The following is a 16,640-nucleotide window of genomic DNA, read 5'->3' as shown; positions in this document are numbered from 1 at the left end:
TTTTCATACCAAATCTGTCACTGACTAGCTAGTTAACATTTCTAACCTTTGGTAAGTCACTTAATGTTGTTTTCCCAACTATAAACAGCACTGTTTGTTGCAAATACCCCCAAACGCATGACTATAAACCATGGTGCTCTTTGAGTGGCAGGTAGGGAGGCAGGATGTTGGTTTGCAACCTCAGTAGTTCCTCAGGTGAAATTCCAAACTGGCCCCCTGCACACAGAGAATGAGTGACTGAAGAAAGAGGCAGGCCACTCCCGAGTGGTAGGTGGCAGGTGTAGTCAGAAAGGGAACTTACCTATGAGGCTTATCTTGGGCAAATGCAAGACAAGTAAATTTCTGTACTACCTACCAGACTCTTAAAAATTTTTATGGAGGCCTTAATGTGATTCAGTCACATATGCAGTCCAGATGGTCTCAACAAGACCTTATGTTCTCAAGGCTACATCCTTGAAGTGGCTTCTTGTCCAGAAATGGTGGGCAGACCATACATTTCAAGGACAGGGGAGGAGTAAGAGCCTCGGATTGCCTGGGCCAGCTCGTGGGTCAACCGGTGGTCATGTCCTCTTGATGACCTCCTCTGACATAGGAAGACTAATGTCCCTGTCATAGCAATCAGAACTAAGGCAGTAAGCAAAAATCTGATAAATACCTAAAAGCTCACAACTGAACAAGGATGGGATATTATAAAGTCAAATCTTTATGCCTTCTTCCTTCTTTTGCTTTGATCATAAGAGAAGGGAAACCAGAATTCAGTACCAATTATTTTTGTGCATTAGGGAACAGATGCAACCTTTTTTCATAGATAAAAGGTAATTATGCAAAGTACTCTGAGAGGTTTGGTTTTGTTTTTTGTTTTGTTTTGTTTTGTTTTAAAGCCTTGTGACTCCTGCCTGAGAGATTTCCATTACCATTCAGAAAAGCGTGGAGCAAAAACCACATAAGACACACTGAGTTTCTCATTTTCCTTTTCCACAAGGAATTATTCATTCTTCTTTTGAAATAACTGTTTATTGGTATCATCTTGCAAGATGGTGTATTACAAGGCAGAGGGGTGCTCAAGGTCCATAGCCATCTTTTAATTTAAGTAGTTTTGGGATACATAGTACTTAAGAGGAAGATGTGAATCAGGTGTCAGCTTGTAAATCAGGCTATTTTTGTTTACAAATAACAGAAAATCACATACTAACAATATGATGACTTTATTGGCTCACAGAAACAAGGAGGCCAGAGTTAAGGATGACCACAACTAGGGGTGGGTTCTCCCATGGTCACAAAAAGATACCAGCAGCTCCTTGGCTCCAAGGGTGATTGTTCATGTAGAGCAGATGTGGACTGGGTTCAGTTGTATGCCAATCACAGATCCAGCTGCCTTAACCAAAGGGATAATATGTGCCTCTTGACTTGGCTCAGGTCACAGCTCCATCACTAGAGCCAGAGGTGGAGAGCACTTCTGCAGAATTGGATGAAACACTAAATGAGAATTAGTGGGGACTTAGTAGGAAGGCAACCAACAGAAGTCCACACGTGACTTTAAAAGTGCTTTCACGGTTGCTCTGGTCTGCTCTGTTTGGTGATAGGGCCAATGTCACTGATGATTTCTGTAGGCCAGTGGTTTTCAAAGTGTGATTCCTGGACCAACATTATCAGTATCCCCTTGGAATATGTTAGAAATACATATTCTTGCACCCCAAGCTAGACCTAATGAATCAGGAAACCTGAAGGTGGGGCCCAGCAATGTGTTTTAGCAGGCCCTCCAGGTCACTGTGTGGCAAGCTAAATTTTGAAAACCAATGCTCTAAGCATGTCTTCAAAGACCTTGTATCCAGGCCCCCTTTTCAACTAAGAGCACATAACTATTACTTCATGATTTGAAGCAACAGATAAAGTTTGTATTGATAATCACCAACCTCATCTGGCCTTTTAAAACTGTCCAGCAATCTTTGACAAGCCTACCTTCCCATACTCATCAGTGACTATTTTATGCCTTCTAAAAATCCAAAGCTTATAATTGCCAGTTGTACATTACACATTAACTCTTGATTATAGTGTGTTATATATTTCAGGTTTATATATATTACAACTTTCCAGGAAATAGTATGAAGTATTTTGAGGGATGTACACCTTCCTGCAATTTGCACAAGTCACCAGATTGTCTAGTATGTAGCTGCCTCCTTCTTTCCTTAAATCTTAGATTCTTGCCCTTTCTGCTACACCCTTCACTCCCAAGCGGATGACATCCATTGAAGGTGTCAGGTGGGGACTCACTATCTTTCCGCTCTTATCAGCTGCTGCCATCCACACCATGTTCTCCTTCTTTCGTGTTAACTGAGGAAATGCACCTCCTCCCTCCACAGCTCGGACCCTCTACCTGCACTTGGGTCCTTCCCACCTTCTCAGAATGACCAGCCCACCTCTTGCACTTCCTCCTTCTCTCTCACACACACATCTTTAGTAATCTTCTCTTCATAGATTGTTCCCTCCAGTAATCAAAGTGTTCATCTTCAAAAATTTCTCCTGTGATCCCATATTCCTTTTCAGATATAGTTGTCTATCATCGTGGCCAGCCAAGAGTCATGAGTTTGCTACAGAGTCTCCATCATTGTTTGCTGCTTCTACTCCCCAGAAAGTTCTCCCATCAGTCATTCGTGACCTCCATGTTGCTGACCCAATGAACACTTTTCATTCCCCAGCAGCATCTTCTATCACGATGAACCATCCTTTTCTACAAAAATGAACTCACTTGACCTCTCATACTTTTTTGGCAACTTATTTTCAAGATCCCTTGCCAGCCTCTCTTCTCTCTGCCTACCAAATGCTGTAATTCTTTGTGGACTTCTCTTGAGTTTTCTTTTTCTCTCACTTTACATTTTACCCTGAATAAAGATGGGAGGTAGGGTATGGTTATCTGTTTGTCACAGCACCATTTGTTAAAAACACTATTCTTTCCCCATCGCATGGTCTTGGCACCCTTGTTGAAAATCAGTGGTCACAGATGTTTATTTACAGATTTCCAATGTGATTGCACTGGTCTATATGTCTATTCTTATGCCAGTACTGCACTGTAGATTTGTAGTGAGTTTTGAGATTGGAGTTTGAGCTAACTTTTTTCTTTTCCATATTGTTTTGGCTATTTGTGGTCCTTTGCAATTCCATATGAATTTGAAGATCAGCTTTTCCATTTCTGCAAGAAAGTCAATTGTTATTCTTGATAAATTTTTTTTAAAAGATTTTATTTATTTATTTGACAGAGAGACAGCTAGAGAGGAAACCAAAGCAGGGGAGTTGGGAGAGGGAGAAGCAGACTCTGTGCTGAACAGGGAGCCTAACTCGGGGCTTGATCCCAAGACCCTGGGATCATGACCCAAGCCGAAGGCAGACGCTTAACAACTGAGCCACCCAGGTGCCCCTTGATAAATTTTTTTAATAAAATGAAAATTGTACACCTTCTTAGCATGATTAAAGTCAGTATCATGCTTAAAGTAGAAACACTAGAAAGTCTTATTAAATTCAGTAACAAAATAAGGATGGCTATTACTGCTGTTATTATATAATATCGTCTTGGATATATTATTCACTACAGTTAGAAAAAAGAAAGTAATTAAAAATATAAAAATTAGAAAGAAGAGGTAAAATTAACTCCATTTGCAGCTAATATGACTGCATCCACGAAAAACCCAGGAGAATCAATTGAAAAACTATCATATACAATAGAAACACTGTTAGTTGGCAGCATACACAATTATTATACAGAAATATAGCTTTGTATATACAAACAAAAGTAATTTAGAACATGTAATAGAAGAAAATACCTCATTTATAACAGCAACAGAAATAAATATGACTAAGAAACATGAAAGAACAATTTGGAAAAGAAAAAAAAAAGGTCTAAAACATACCAGAGTTTGGCATGCTGAATAATGGCCCACCAAAAGTGTCTACATCCTAATTTCTGGAACTTGTGAATATGTTACCTTACATGGTAGAAGGAGCTTTGCAGCTGTGATTAAGGATCTTGAGATGGGGAGAACATCCTGGATTACCTAAGTGGGTCTAATGTAATCACAGGGGTCCTTGTAAGAGGGAACAGGAAGATCAGGGTAAGAGAAAGATATGACAGCAGGAGCAGAGACTAGAGTGATGTGCTCCGAAGATGGAGGAAGGGGCCACAAGCCAAACAATGCAAGTGGCCTCTAAAAGCTAAAAAGGCAAGGGAGCAAACTCTCCCTCTACATCCGCTGTGCTCCCCCATTTTGATTCCAGCCCAGTGAAACCCGTCTTAGGCTTCTGACCTGCAGAACTCGAAGATAATAAACATGTATTATTTGGAGTCACTAAAGCTGTGGTAATTTGTTACAGCAGCAGCAGAACACTGATAGGTTCAGTGTCAAAAATGACTTGGACAAGGGCAAGGTCTCTCATAGTCTTGATTAGGAAGACTCACCAACATGCAGTTGTCAATAAGTTGCCAACGTTGATCTGTAAATTTACCTCAAACTCTATGAAGACCCCAACAGGTTATTCAAAAGTTCATGTGGAATATTAAAGCAAGAAAAAATAGAGAAAATACCTGAAAAAGAAGACTGACCAGAAGGAAACAGCCCTAACAGCTGTTAAAATTACTAAAATGCTTTCATAATTGAACTGATGTAGTATAGGTGGATAAACAGATTTACTAATGAGATAAAATAGAAATTTCAGAAATACAGACAAATACATAAAGATTTAAGGCTATGATAAATCTTGCATCTCAAATCGATGGGTAACAAATAATAGTGTGAAACCAGATAGTGGATAAATTCCAAATGGAATAAGTATTTGAATGTAAAAATGTAAACTTCAGAAGTAGTAGGAAAAAGCACAGGAGTATCTTTTTATAACTTTAAATGGGGAAGACCTTTTCAATACGACATAAACCAAAAGACATAAATTAAAAGACTGACAAATTTTAGAATATAAAAATAAAAAAAATACCTACTTTGCAAAAATCAATATGAGAAAAATCAGAAGAAATGACAAACCAGGAAACACTTGAAGACATATCACAGACAAGGGATAATTTCACTAATACGTGAAGAGTTTCTATAAATCGAGACATTTGGGAAAAAAATGTTCAAATTTATTTAGGATACAAGTGTATGTAATCTGAGAAAGAAATAGTTTTCCATGAAATTGAAAAATATCAAAGTGTGATACTATATAGTATTGATAAGCTGTAACATTCTTATACATAAAAAATATTCTCCTATATAGATTTTGAAAGGGGAATTTGGGGCGCAATCTGTAAGTAACTCTAAAATTTACAAATGTTCAAATGTTTTAACCCAGAAATACCGTGTTTATTCTACAGATATTTTCTCTCAAGTATGAATTATGTACATATAAGGTCACTCTTTGTAACACTGTTTTTAATAAGATTGGAAATCTTTCAATACTCATCAATGGGAGAGTGGTTAAATAATCTATGGTACATTCATACATATTACGCAACTGTGAAAAAGATTGGAATTATTTCTAAGATTGTGAAGTGGGGAGGGAAAAAAAAGTACAAAACAGCTTGTCAGACTACTTGTGTAAAGGGATGTGGAATATATGTGCCTTATACTTCTATATATACAGAAACTCCTTGGAAGTAATCCAAGAAGCTTAACTAATGCCAGCTGCCCACGGAGAAAGAAAAGGTGTAGCTGGGGTCCAGGAACGGAAGACTTTTCACCAAACATCTTACATATTTTTAAATTTTGAACTATGTGGATATTACCTACTTTTCAAACTGAGAAAAAAAAAAAAAACCCAAAAGCATTAAACTTAAGAAACTGGGACAGGAAAACACCTATAAAATGATGGAATATAGAAATGCAGAAAAAAAAGGCAAATTCACCCAAAAAGCCACTTCCGCGTGCCCCTTGGGCTCTTCTGTCCCCATCTAACAATGGATTATCAGATTTGTGTGAGCTCGGAATCACCACACTGTGATGGTAAGCTCTGCTCCACATGACAACAAATATACAGGAATTTGATCACATTCAGTCAAACCAGCCTAACCATGATACTGGCTAACTAGGCTTCGTTTACTTGGCAAACACATAACCAATGCCCTTGCTAGACATTGTTATAGCTTAACCCTATTAATCCTCACAAAATCTTTAAGAAGTAGAAATTATAATCCCCATTCTACAGATATGCAAACTGAGGCAAATGGAGGTTAGAAGCTCAGAGGACAGAAAGCTATCAAGTGGCATAACTGGAATTTGAGGTCATGCAGTCTGGCTTCCAGCTCCATGCTCTTAACCACTGCCCCCATGTGTGTTATAACTTGATTTCTAAGTAATGGTTACAGTTGGCCCATACCTTAAAGACAGACCATATTTCTTGTTAGCAGATCTTTTTCATGGGAAGTATGCTATGTATGTCCTTGTATTTTGTAAGATACGGTGTTATCAGATCCTTTTCAGTCAAAGAGATTGTGCACAGTTGTGGTAGAAAGCCAATGCCACTTAGAGCATCTTCTTGTTGTTTGGGTGTGTGACCTCGTAACATTTCCAGTTCCAAAGCTGACTTAAGTCACCGTTCCCAAGTCAAAGGTGAGAATGTTAAAGCTAAGGAGTGGTTTAGGCCCACAAAGAACTCCAAGAAACAGATCAAGAACACATTAATTATCTGGTTAAATAACGGTTCAAAATCCAGAGGGTTGTAACCCTTGTTTCCACCATTTGAGAGAGACTTTTATCACAGTTCGAGCTTTTTTTTTTTTTTTAGAAATGTCATATGAAATTATACATTTATTTCTTTTTAGGATTTCATCAAAGGTCTTTCCATTTTGCTCCGGGGGACAGTTCAAGAAAAACTCAACTGGGCATTTAACTTGTATGACATAAATAAAGATGGCTACATCACTAAAGAAGTAAGAAATGCCTCACCAGCACAACTCTCCTTTGGGCTGTTTCCATTTTTTTTAACTTTAAAATGCTGAACAATTGAAATTATTCATTTGAAAGTTGTGTTTTTAGGAAATCTAAAGCATTTTATGTGGTGGTGGTGAAATACTCTAATAAAAAGCTTTCAATGGATAGGAATAGTTTCTGGTCCATCTTCAAAGTAAATATAAAACACGTAAGGATTGTACCCCTGTTTCCTAATGACATTCAAAGAAATACCGTAAATTGGATAAAGACTGTGGTTGGAATCAGGAAGAAAATGTATACAAACCATGCTCGAATATTCGGCCCGTGACCTTTTTTCTTCCAATATAATGTGGAAACAGATACAATTTTAAAATTACAGAGACTGTGCAATGACCTATACTGTGTAGAACATGACCTGAGGGAAGTGGTGTGGCCCCCAAACACTGCCAGGCAGGCTATCCAAGAAAAAAGGCCCACAGACCAAATTAAGAAGCTCATAGGAAATGGTTTATTAAACCACACAGTGACAAGAGGAAAGGGATGGGATAAGTTAACAAATTTAGGGTAGGGTCCAAATGGAGTTGAGACATTACAGGAATCCTGGGGGATGCTCTATGTTCATATGTCCTTTCTCACTGACTCACTTGCTTTCCCCGAAGTTGAGATTTGAGCATGAGGCCCCTCAAACAAAAGGTACCCTGGGCCAATGACCTGACCTTGCTCAATTAGACATAGGGACAAGTGCACCGACCACAGGTATAGTGTGGCAATTACCTGATCAGAGGCCATAGGTTTTGTGTTTTTTGAGAAGATACATGGGGCCAGAATATTTCTCCCCAATGGGTGGCTGAAGACCCCATGAATATTGTTTATGCGTACTGAGCATATTCTGAGTAGTCAGTGCCTCTTGTAACTGGTGGACAGTAATACAGGAAATATTTAGTACTCGATGCCTCAGGAATATTAGGTACCTCTTGGCCCTTCAATCCCTTTCTATCTCTATGTTTAACACGAACATGCTCGTCTTACACAACACATTTCATGAATTCTGCCGAAGTCAGACAAACTTCTTGCTACTTATCTAAACTCAAAACATCTTAAAATGTTTTACCTATGATTTATAAACTATAAACTACTTTATCATTAATAAGAGAATTGAATACTCTCAAAAGTAAATGTATATTACATCTGTATTATCAACTTAATCTAGACTTTTATATGGAAATTTCAATATGAAGGAAGCAAATGTGAAACAATAAATTTGAATGTCTGAATAATTAGATATTATTTTTACTCTGATTGAAAATGACAAGTCAAAAACTAGATTTTGTTTTAATTAAAAAATTAAATTTCAAGGGATTTCCCAGAGTCATACATCCTATTTTGACTAATCTACATGTGTAATTTTTTCATTTAAAGCCATACTAGGAAAAAACAAGGAAAATCCTAATAAGTTTTGAAACTTATCAGTTAGTTTAGTATAATGCTCATGATATGGAGTTCATTTTCAGTAAAAGGAAACTGATAATCAACATATAAGATATATAATAACTCAATAAAACAAAGATAAGTCTATAGGAAGTCTGGAATGTTTGGAAATCCAAACATTAAACCAGAATATTCCTTTACTGATCATCTTGGATATGTAGGAATTTACTTCATTCTGAAACCAACATCAGACTTAATTCTTATATTCTGACCCTGCTGCTTTTAAGGCACAAAACTGTTGGCTTTTCCTCTGGGACAACCAAAAGGCACTTAATGAAAAATTACAAAAAAAAAAAATTTGAAATGGAGTAGGAATAATCTGTCAGAGTGGTTTCTTCATACAGCACATGCAGCCTCATGTGAGTGCCTTTTACTTTTCAGGAAATGCTTGATATAATGAAAGCAATATACGATATGATGGGTAAATGCACATACCCTGTCCTCAAGGAAGATGCTCCTAGACAACATGTCGAAACATTCTTCCAGGTAAGGATGCAAGTAGGAGTCAGAGAGGGAATGAAAAAGAGTAAATTTCCTAATGCTGTAAAGTGTTACGATAATTCAAAGGAATGCAAAAGAAATAAAAAACTTTTATTGAAAGGGACAAAACAATAGAATATGAACCATCATACTAATTTTGTAATTTTAGTTTTGAATTTATTGGAATACTGGTAACTACACTTATTGAAGATTCACTATATCTGAGACAGAACACTAAGGAATTGCTGTTTTGCATGTTTTTGTGTTTATTTTCAATAAATTCTCAAAAGAATCCTTATGGTTATAAATCCTCTTTAGCCTCAATTTACAGATGAGAAAACCAAGGCTCTTAAAGTTTCCACAAACTGCCTGAACTATTGTAGCTAGAGGGCCAGATTTTATCTAGAGCAGGGACTCTAGAGGTCCCATACGATTCTTACCACTAAGGTAGGACTAGCTCAGTTGGTACAGCCACTTTGGAAAACAGTGTGGAGTTTCCTTAAAAAGTTAAAAATAAAGCTACCCTATGACCCAGCAATTGCACTACTGGGTATTTACCCCAAAGATACAGATGTAGTGAAAAGAAGGGCCATATGCACCCCAACGTTCATAGCAGCATTGTCCACAATAGCCAAACTGCAGAAGGAGCTGAGATGCCCTTCAACAGACAAATGGATAAACAAGATGTGGTCCATATATACAATGGAATATTACTCAGCCATCAGAACGAATGATTACCCAACATTTGCATCAACGTGGATGGAACTGGAGGAGATTATGCTAAGTGAAATAAGTCAAGCAGTGAAAGACAATTATATGGTTTCACTTATTTGTGGAACATAAGGAATAGCAGGGAGATCTTTAGGAGAAGGAAGGGAAAAATGAAAGGGGGTGAAACAGAGGGGAGATGAACCATGAGAGACCATGGACTCCGGGAAACAAACTGAGGGTTTCAGAGGAGACGGGGGTGGGGGGATATGCTAGTCCGGTGAAGAGTATTCAGGAGGGCACGTATTGCATGGAGCACTGGGTGTTACATGGAAACAATGAATCATGGAACACTACATCAAAAACTAGTGATGTACTGTATGGTGAATAACATATCATAATTAAAAAAAAAAAAAAAGAAAGGACTAGCTCACGCTCTGAAGCAGTTCCTCCTCTAGGGCAGGGACTCTAGAGGTCAACCACATTCTACTGAAAAGGGAACAGCCTAACAGCAGTTGGCCATACAATTCTTATCACTAAGAAAGGACTAGCTCATGCTCTGAAGCCTCCCTGTAAAACAGGCAGGTGGACTCTTAATTAGCTTCAGCTGTGAGGGTATCAAGGGAGGGTATCAAGGGAGAAGTCTGAATAAAGTTTTTTGTTCTTTTCTTCCTGAACAGAAAATGGACAAAAATAAAGATGGAGTTGTTACCATAGATGAGTTCATTGAAAGTTGCCAAAAAGTAAGTAATGGTAGTAAAGAAACTATCCCTTTTGCTTTCTAATAGCCAGACTAAGTAGAGTCAGCTAGCCACCATGAACTGAGCAAAATAACAAAGCTGACCTAAGCTTACCACTTGTACACTGAGAGAAGCCTACCACTCTGAAAACAAGGGTCAGTTTATAATTCAATTAATTAACATTTATAGAGTGCCTACCCCCAGGAGAGCTACGTAGAAAGCCCTAAACATACGAATGTTCCACATACACTGCATTTTTGTTTCCTAAATTCTTTAGAGAGTATTCATCACTGAGGGTTAAAACATATGTGAGATTTGAACTGCTCTCTGCCCAGACTGAGCATATAACGTATTATCTCCATAGACTCAGAATTCCAGGATAGCAAAGTATACATCACAGGCCAAATCTGCATCCAGTTTCCGGGGGAAACACATTGCTTTAATGTATGAGCACCAGAAACGGCTCTTAGGTTGAACCAGGATTGGTCTCCAGTCATAAAAAAATAAAGAGCAGAAAATGCAGAGGAGAAATCCAAGTGGTTTTCCATTATCTGGTGGGATACCAGTTTTAACTTATCTAAAATGATTTGACTTGATGCATGGGTAGAGCCACAATTAAGAATAAATACATTTAAATAAATATTGAGACAATGAAGTTTGTTGATATTTTAGCTTTTCTCTTTTGATTTTCAAACTGACATACTTTCCCTTTCTTGGTGACTGGTTGTTTCTCAACTCGTATTTCAATGTGGTAGCCTTTAAGAGCGTCAACTTGGTGACATTAACCTGCTGATGCTGTTCCTTGGCTTCTAGGACCAGAAGTCAGCACACGTTTAGCTACTATTTACCATTTTACTGTAAACAGCTCACCAAGTGCCATTCACAATCTCCAAGTGCCCCTGTAATGCCCAAAGTCTGTCCCCTGGTTTCTAAGGAACATGCTAAATTGAACACAGCCACTGGCCCAAGGTGGCTCTCAAACAATCCCTTCTCTGGCACTGAGAGGCCATTTTTAAAGGTGCCTAAAGGCCCTACAGATTTAGCCCTAACAGACCTAAAGAGAGAGTGAAAGGACTATAGAGATGTCTCCCAAGCCCCAACCTCCAGTCCTGAATGGAGTTGGCTCTTAGTTCACACACAAACCCTGTTTCCTTCTACACGTACAAGTCTCTGTGACTTGGCCTGCGATCTACTTGGAATGCCAGAATTTGCATTTGCTCACTTATTTTTGGTCTTACCCTCGGCGCCTCTCTAGTTTCCATTCTGGCATTCCAATTTGAGAAACAGTCTCTATTAACACCAAGTAAGATTCAAATGAAATATTTAAAGCCTGCAGACTCAACAAAATGTAAAATGGGCTCTCCATATTTATCTATATGGAAAATGGATAGGATGATATTTATATTTGCAAACACTTAGTATTTGAGCTTTCGGCTTATGCAGTGGTGGGGGAGGCAGTACTTAGAGGCAAACAGTGTACTTTCCCTTGCAGAGATGCTTAATTTAATCCCACTGTGCTTCTCCCTTACAGGATGAAAACATAATGCGCTCCATGCAGCTCTTTGAAAATGTGATTTAACTTGTCAAATGCATCCTCAATCAAACAGACAAATGTGAACTATCCTACCACACTTAAAGTTGGAGCTACCACTCTTAGCATAGATTGCTCAGCTTTACACTGAGGCATATGATGCAAACGAGCTTTGTTTTAATATAAAGCAATCCCCAAAAGATTTGAGTTTTCCAGTTACAAATTTGCATCCTTTTCATAATGCCACTGAGTTCATGGGATGTTCTAAGTCATTTCATAACCTGTGACTATTCAAAAGTAATAGAATTTGGCATATAGTTTTATTGATTCTTCAGCCATGGGATTACTGAGCTTTCACATTATCAGTGATTTTAAAATATCGGTGTTTTTTGCTACTCAACCGGATGTATTCAGCCCCAGGATTTTAAATGGTTTTCTAAAATATTGGCATCTGCATTTAATTTCCAGAAATTAATTTCCATGTTTGTATGCTGTAATTCCATTTATACACTAAGTAAACAAAACAAGATTACTATAATTAAAAGCCAAACACACACACTGTCCCAGTTTCTATGGATTTGCTGCCTTCTGTTAAAGATATTCATTTATCTGGCATTTTTTTATAACATGAAACAAATTAGTTCATCACCAGATGTCAGCATATGCCTAATAAAGCTTATTTAATAAGCATTTCTTAATTTTTCATAATACATATAATAGCCAAGGCCTACATAATGTATATAATTTTGGATTTGTCCAAACCTAAGGCTGTTTTCTATTGTGTCATTAAGTGGAGGTCCCAGAAGGTGTGGAACAAAGCAGTTTATAGGCACACGCAAAGGGTTAAGATATCTGCCCTCTAGTACATGGTAATACTTAATGCCAAGTAATTCCTAACAGCATTGAAGGCCTATTCCGTCCCCTTTCCCTTGACTCCTTCAAGGTACCTTTCTATTACATGCTGTTCAGGGACAGAGAGACCTGGACTACCCAATGCCTATAGGGAACAAAGAGCAAGCAGAACTCACTTGGAAACCCTCAGTGAGTCCATTCTATCAAGAACTACCATACCAAAACTTCACTGAAAATGAAAATAAATGCTAAGCAATTCATCTGGACTGTATTATGATTTTTGCTCATCATAAAACTCCAGTAATTCAGATTCTTTTTAATGATCAGAAGCCAAAATTGTGAAGTTGCCACAACACTACTAAGGATACACACCCCCTCCCTGTTCTGCAGAAATCTCACAAAGACCAAGAGGCTACAGTTGGAGGAAATTTGCAACTGTCTTTGCAACAATAAATCAGGTATCTATTCTGGTGTAGAGATAGGATGTTGAAAGCTGCCCTGCTATCACCAGTGTAGAAATTAAGAGTAGTACAATACATGTACACTGAAATTTGCCATCGCGTGTTTGTGTAAACTCAATGTGCACATTTTGTATTTCAAAAAGAAAAAATAAAAGCAAATAAAATGTTTATAACTCTACTGTCTATGTTATAGGTATTTATTCCAACAAATTTCATAAGTACTAGTTTAAAAATATTATGCTTTTCATATGGCACTGTAGGATTGTACTTATCTTTGCCTTAAGGTGGCACTCGGTACAATGAAGAAGAGTAAAAGCAAGGCCCGTGGGCAGGCACACGTTGTAGCTAATAGGATCTGAGGATGTGACAGGTGACTAGAGACCTAAGAAAAGAACATCCAGACAGGAGGACCAGGAAGGACAAGAGCTCTGAGGGACACAAGGGCATTTCTGCAATTATGACTCTTCAGAAATTACTTGTACTTTTTAAAATTGCAGCTGTGAGACTGTATCTGAAATGAGAATTATGAAGAGGTCACTCCACATATTCGACGGATGGAGCAAAGAAGGTGTTCTTCAGTGGTGCTGAGATATAATATGGCTGCTCCCCCAAATAAAAGAGTGACCCCCTAATCTCCATCCCTCCAAAAGCATATCTGCTTTGGGTTTGGTGTGACTACTTACGTCCCTATGGTCTCCCCTCTTGCCCTTAGGATGGAAAATCTTATTCCTGTTTTCTCTTTCTTGCTCTATTCCTTTCTCTTGTAGAATGATGAAGCGTCAGCTTCTACGTCGTCACTGAGAACTATGCCTGTAAAGTAGGTTTTAAAAGCTTTTTAAATTAAATTAACCGTTAAACATAAGCAAACACCACAACAAAATCACTGGGTACATTTAAGAGTTTTAAGATTTTAATTTCTGAATATCTTCATGAAATGAGTATCTTCAGTATTTTCAGACTATGGGATACAAAAATAACATTTACTTAAATATAATTAACACCTAAATTTAGGTAGTTTTAATGAGTTGTAATAAATAACATACTTACAAGAGAATTTACACATTTAAAAAAATGTCTTAAACTAGGATACTCTGGTATGAAATTTTTCCAAGTACTCTATATCATAAAATACATATTTACAGATAATAATTAACAGTGAATTCACAAATGTTTGTCCACTACTTTAAATTTCCATAGCCTTGATAAATATCAAACCCAAGAAATGACAAAACGTCTAAAAATAAATGCGCATCTACAAACTGATGGTGAAAGGGATATAATTATAAAAGGCACTAGAAAATAAATACAAATACATCTACTATAAACCCAATAATGGTTGTTCGCACCAAACTGTAAAAATATGAAAAACCAATCCCACAAAACTGTACTATTATAGAACTGTTTTTAATAGCTTTCCATTATTGACCACTCTTTTTTTTGTTGTTGATGAATAACTTTTACTATGATTCAGTGGAACTGTGTATACTCATCTTAATCCAGGAAATAATGAATGGTGGCTGTGATTGACAAAAGAATAAAAGGAAGTGAATCTGAAAAGGTTCCCTAGGTACCCATGGTCAGCATTTAACACCTGTCACCGGGAGTAACAAGATTTTTGTGGGCTCCCTTCTTCAACAGCATATGGAGCAATATGTTGGAATTTTAGATTTGATGATGATAAGGGTTCCCTGTCAACAGAAAAAAAATTAGCTTCATTAGTATCTTGCAGGGTTCCCCTGATAGGTATTACATCTTTTGGAGCATGTCTAAAAAAGTATCTGAAACCCAAAATAAACAAAATGGAATGAGAACAGAATGATGGAATGAGAAGTGGAACTTTTTTGTGAGCTGAGTAAAATATAGGCTGTCTCCTATGGTTTTACAAAATATTTGGGGCGCCTGCGTGGCTCAGTCGGTTAAGCAACTGCCTTAGGCTCAGGTCATGATCCCAGGGTCCTGGGATCAAGCCCCATGTCAGACTCCCTGCTCAGCCTGGAGCCTGCTTCTCCTTCTCCCTCTGCTGTTTCTCCTGCTCTCTCTCCATCAAATAATAAAATTTTAAGAATAAATAAATAAATAAAAATTAAAAATTAAAAAATAATTAACTAGAGGGGCGCCTGGGTGGCGCAGTCGTTGGGCGTCTGCCTTCAGCTCAGGGCGTGATCCTGGCGTTATGGGATCGAGCCCCACATCAGGCTCCTCTGCTATGAGACTGCTTCTTCCTCTCCCACTCCCGCTGCTTGTGTTCCCTCTCTCACTTGCTGTCTCTGTCTCTGTCAAATAAATAAATAAATCTTAGAAAAAAAAAAAAATTAACTAGAGAAATAGTTAGGAACCAGACCACTAGTATTTGAATCCAGCTTCTACCAGTCACTTCACTGTCAAATCTGGGGCTAATTATTTCTGAGCCTCAGTTTCTAGATCTTTAAAGGAGGATAATAACAAAATCTACTCCTAAGAGCTGCAGTGAGGATTTAATGAATTTAATGTCCAAAAAGTACTCAATTGAGGGGCGCCTGGGTGGCTCAGTCAGTTAAGCATCTGCCTTCAGCTCAGGTCATGATCTTAGGGTCCTGGGATCAAGCAGGTGTGGGGCTCCCTGCTCAGCAGGGAGCCTGCTTGTCCCTCTCCCTCTCCCCTAGCCACCACTCATTGTCTTTGTCTCTCTCTCAAATAAATAAAATCTTTTAATAAATAAATAAATAAATAAAAATAAAAAGTACTCAACTGAGTCCCTGACATGCAAAAACTTCCCACGTGCTCAGTCAAGATGGAGGTGTGTCCAGGTATGCACATTTTCAAAGACAGACATGCCTATGACTTAGGATGAGAATTGTATCAAGTTAAGAGTGAACTGACTACTATCAAAGGCAGGTAGTAAACTGATCAGTTGTAAGAAAATGACACTGCCTGGAGCTGACTTTTCTGTCTCCCCAGAAGTTGAGTGTTTCCATCGCTGGGGACACACAAGCCCCAAGAAATGAGAAACTGCAATAATGAGAAGACTCTTTTAAAAACTCATTTCTACTATCTAAAAAAAGAGAAAGATATATAGACATTTAAGTTTTTAGTAGGGAAAGAAGGGCATTTGTTAATTTCATGAAGGATTACAAAGTGCCAAAAGCAAGCATAATGGTCATTAGGCCACCAGAAAGTGTGATCGTTATATTAATGGTACGCCAACAAAAAATCTCTGATCAAATATAAATTATTAAAATATCATATAAGACATTAGATGAACAAGAAAAGAAAAAGTCTGAAGGAATAAACATTACTTAACTTCAAAATGCTTTAATTCTGTATTAGCAGGATTCAAAACTAATGAGAGTGAGTGGCAGTAAGAGTACCTCCCTTGCTAGCTACCTCTGTGGCCCCGGGCTGGTCATCTACATCCCTCTGTATTCCCCTCCAAATCTCAGAATGCAGTTTCTAAAGTTTTATATACTTGAAAGCTATGCCCTCCTCTGCACAT

At 37.9% G+C, this 16,640-nt stretch overlaps 2 protein-coding genes across 8 annotated transcripts in view; one reads left to right on the top strand and one right to left on the bottom strand.

Moving 5' to 3' along the window:
- KCNIP4 (potassium voltage-gated channel interacting protein 4) overlaps window positions 1-13,332 on the top strand; it is a 528,135-nt gene extending 514,803 nt beyond the window's left edge. For 2 of the 3 annotated variants that reach the window (XM_044389745.3, XM_044389746.3), the window contains exons 5-8: window positions 6,800-6,907; window positions 8,778-8,882; window positions 10,265-10,327; window positions 11,856-12,406. In XM_044389745.3, coding sequence (XP_044245680.1) covers window positions 6,800-6,907; window positions 8,778-8,882; window positions 10,265-10,327; window positions 11,856-11,903 — 324 coding nt within the window. In that variant the 3' untranslated portion in view covers window positions 11,904-12,406. Of the gene's footprint in view, window positions 1-6,799; window positions 6,908-8,777; window positions 8,883-10,264; window positions 10,328-11,855 lie in introns of all 3 variants that reach the window. The other variant, XM_044389744.3, reaches the window with a different exon arrangement.
- PACRGL (parkin coregulated like) overlaps window positions 999-16,640 on the bottom strand; it is a 33,102-nt gene continuing 17,460 nt past the window's right edge. For 3 of the 5 annotated variants that reach the window (XM_026514516.4, XM_026514517.4, XM_026514518.4), the window contains one exon: window positions 14,064-14,856. In XM_026514516.4, the coding sequence (XP_026370301.1) occupies window positions 14,800-14,856 (57 nt within the window). In that variant the 3' untranslated portion in view covers window positions 14,064-14,799. Of the gene's footprint in view, window positions 3,188-13,362; window positions 13,979-14,063; window positions 14,857-16,640 lie in introns of those variants that run through there. The other 2 variants (XR_008958444.1, XM_057309762.1) reach the window with 2 other exon arrangements.

The sequence above is a fragment of the Ursus arctos genome, unplaced genomic scaffold (assembly GCF_023065955.2).
Source record: "Ursus arctos isolate Adak ecotype North America unplaced genomic scaffold, UrsArc2.0 scaffold_9, whole genome shotgun sequence".
NCBI lineage: Eukaryota > Metazoa > Chordata > Mammalia > Carnivora > Ursidae > Ursus > Ursus arctos.
Note: the sequence above shows the minus strand (reverse complement) of the source record. Positions and strands in the feature narration are given on the sequence as shown.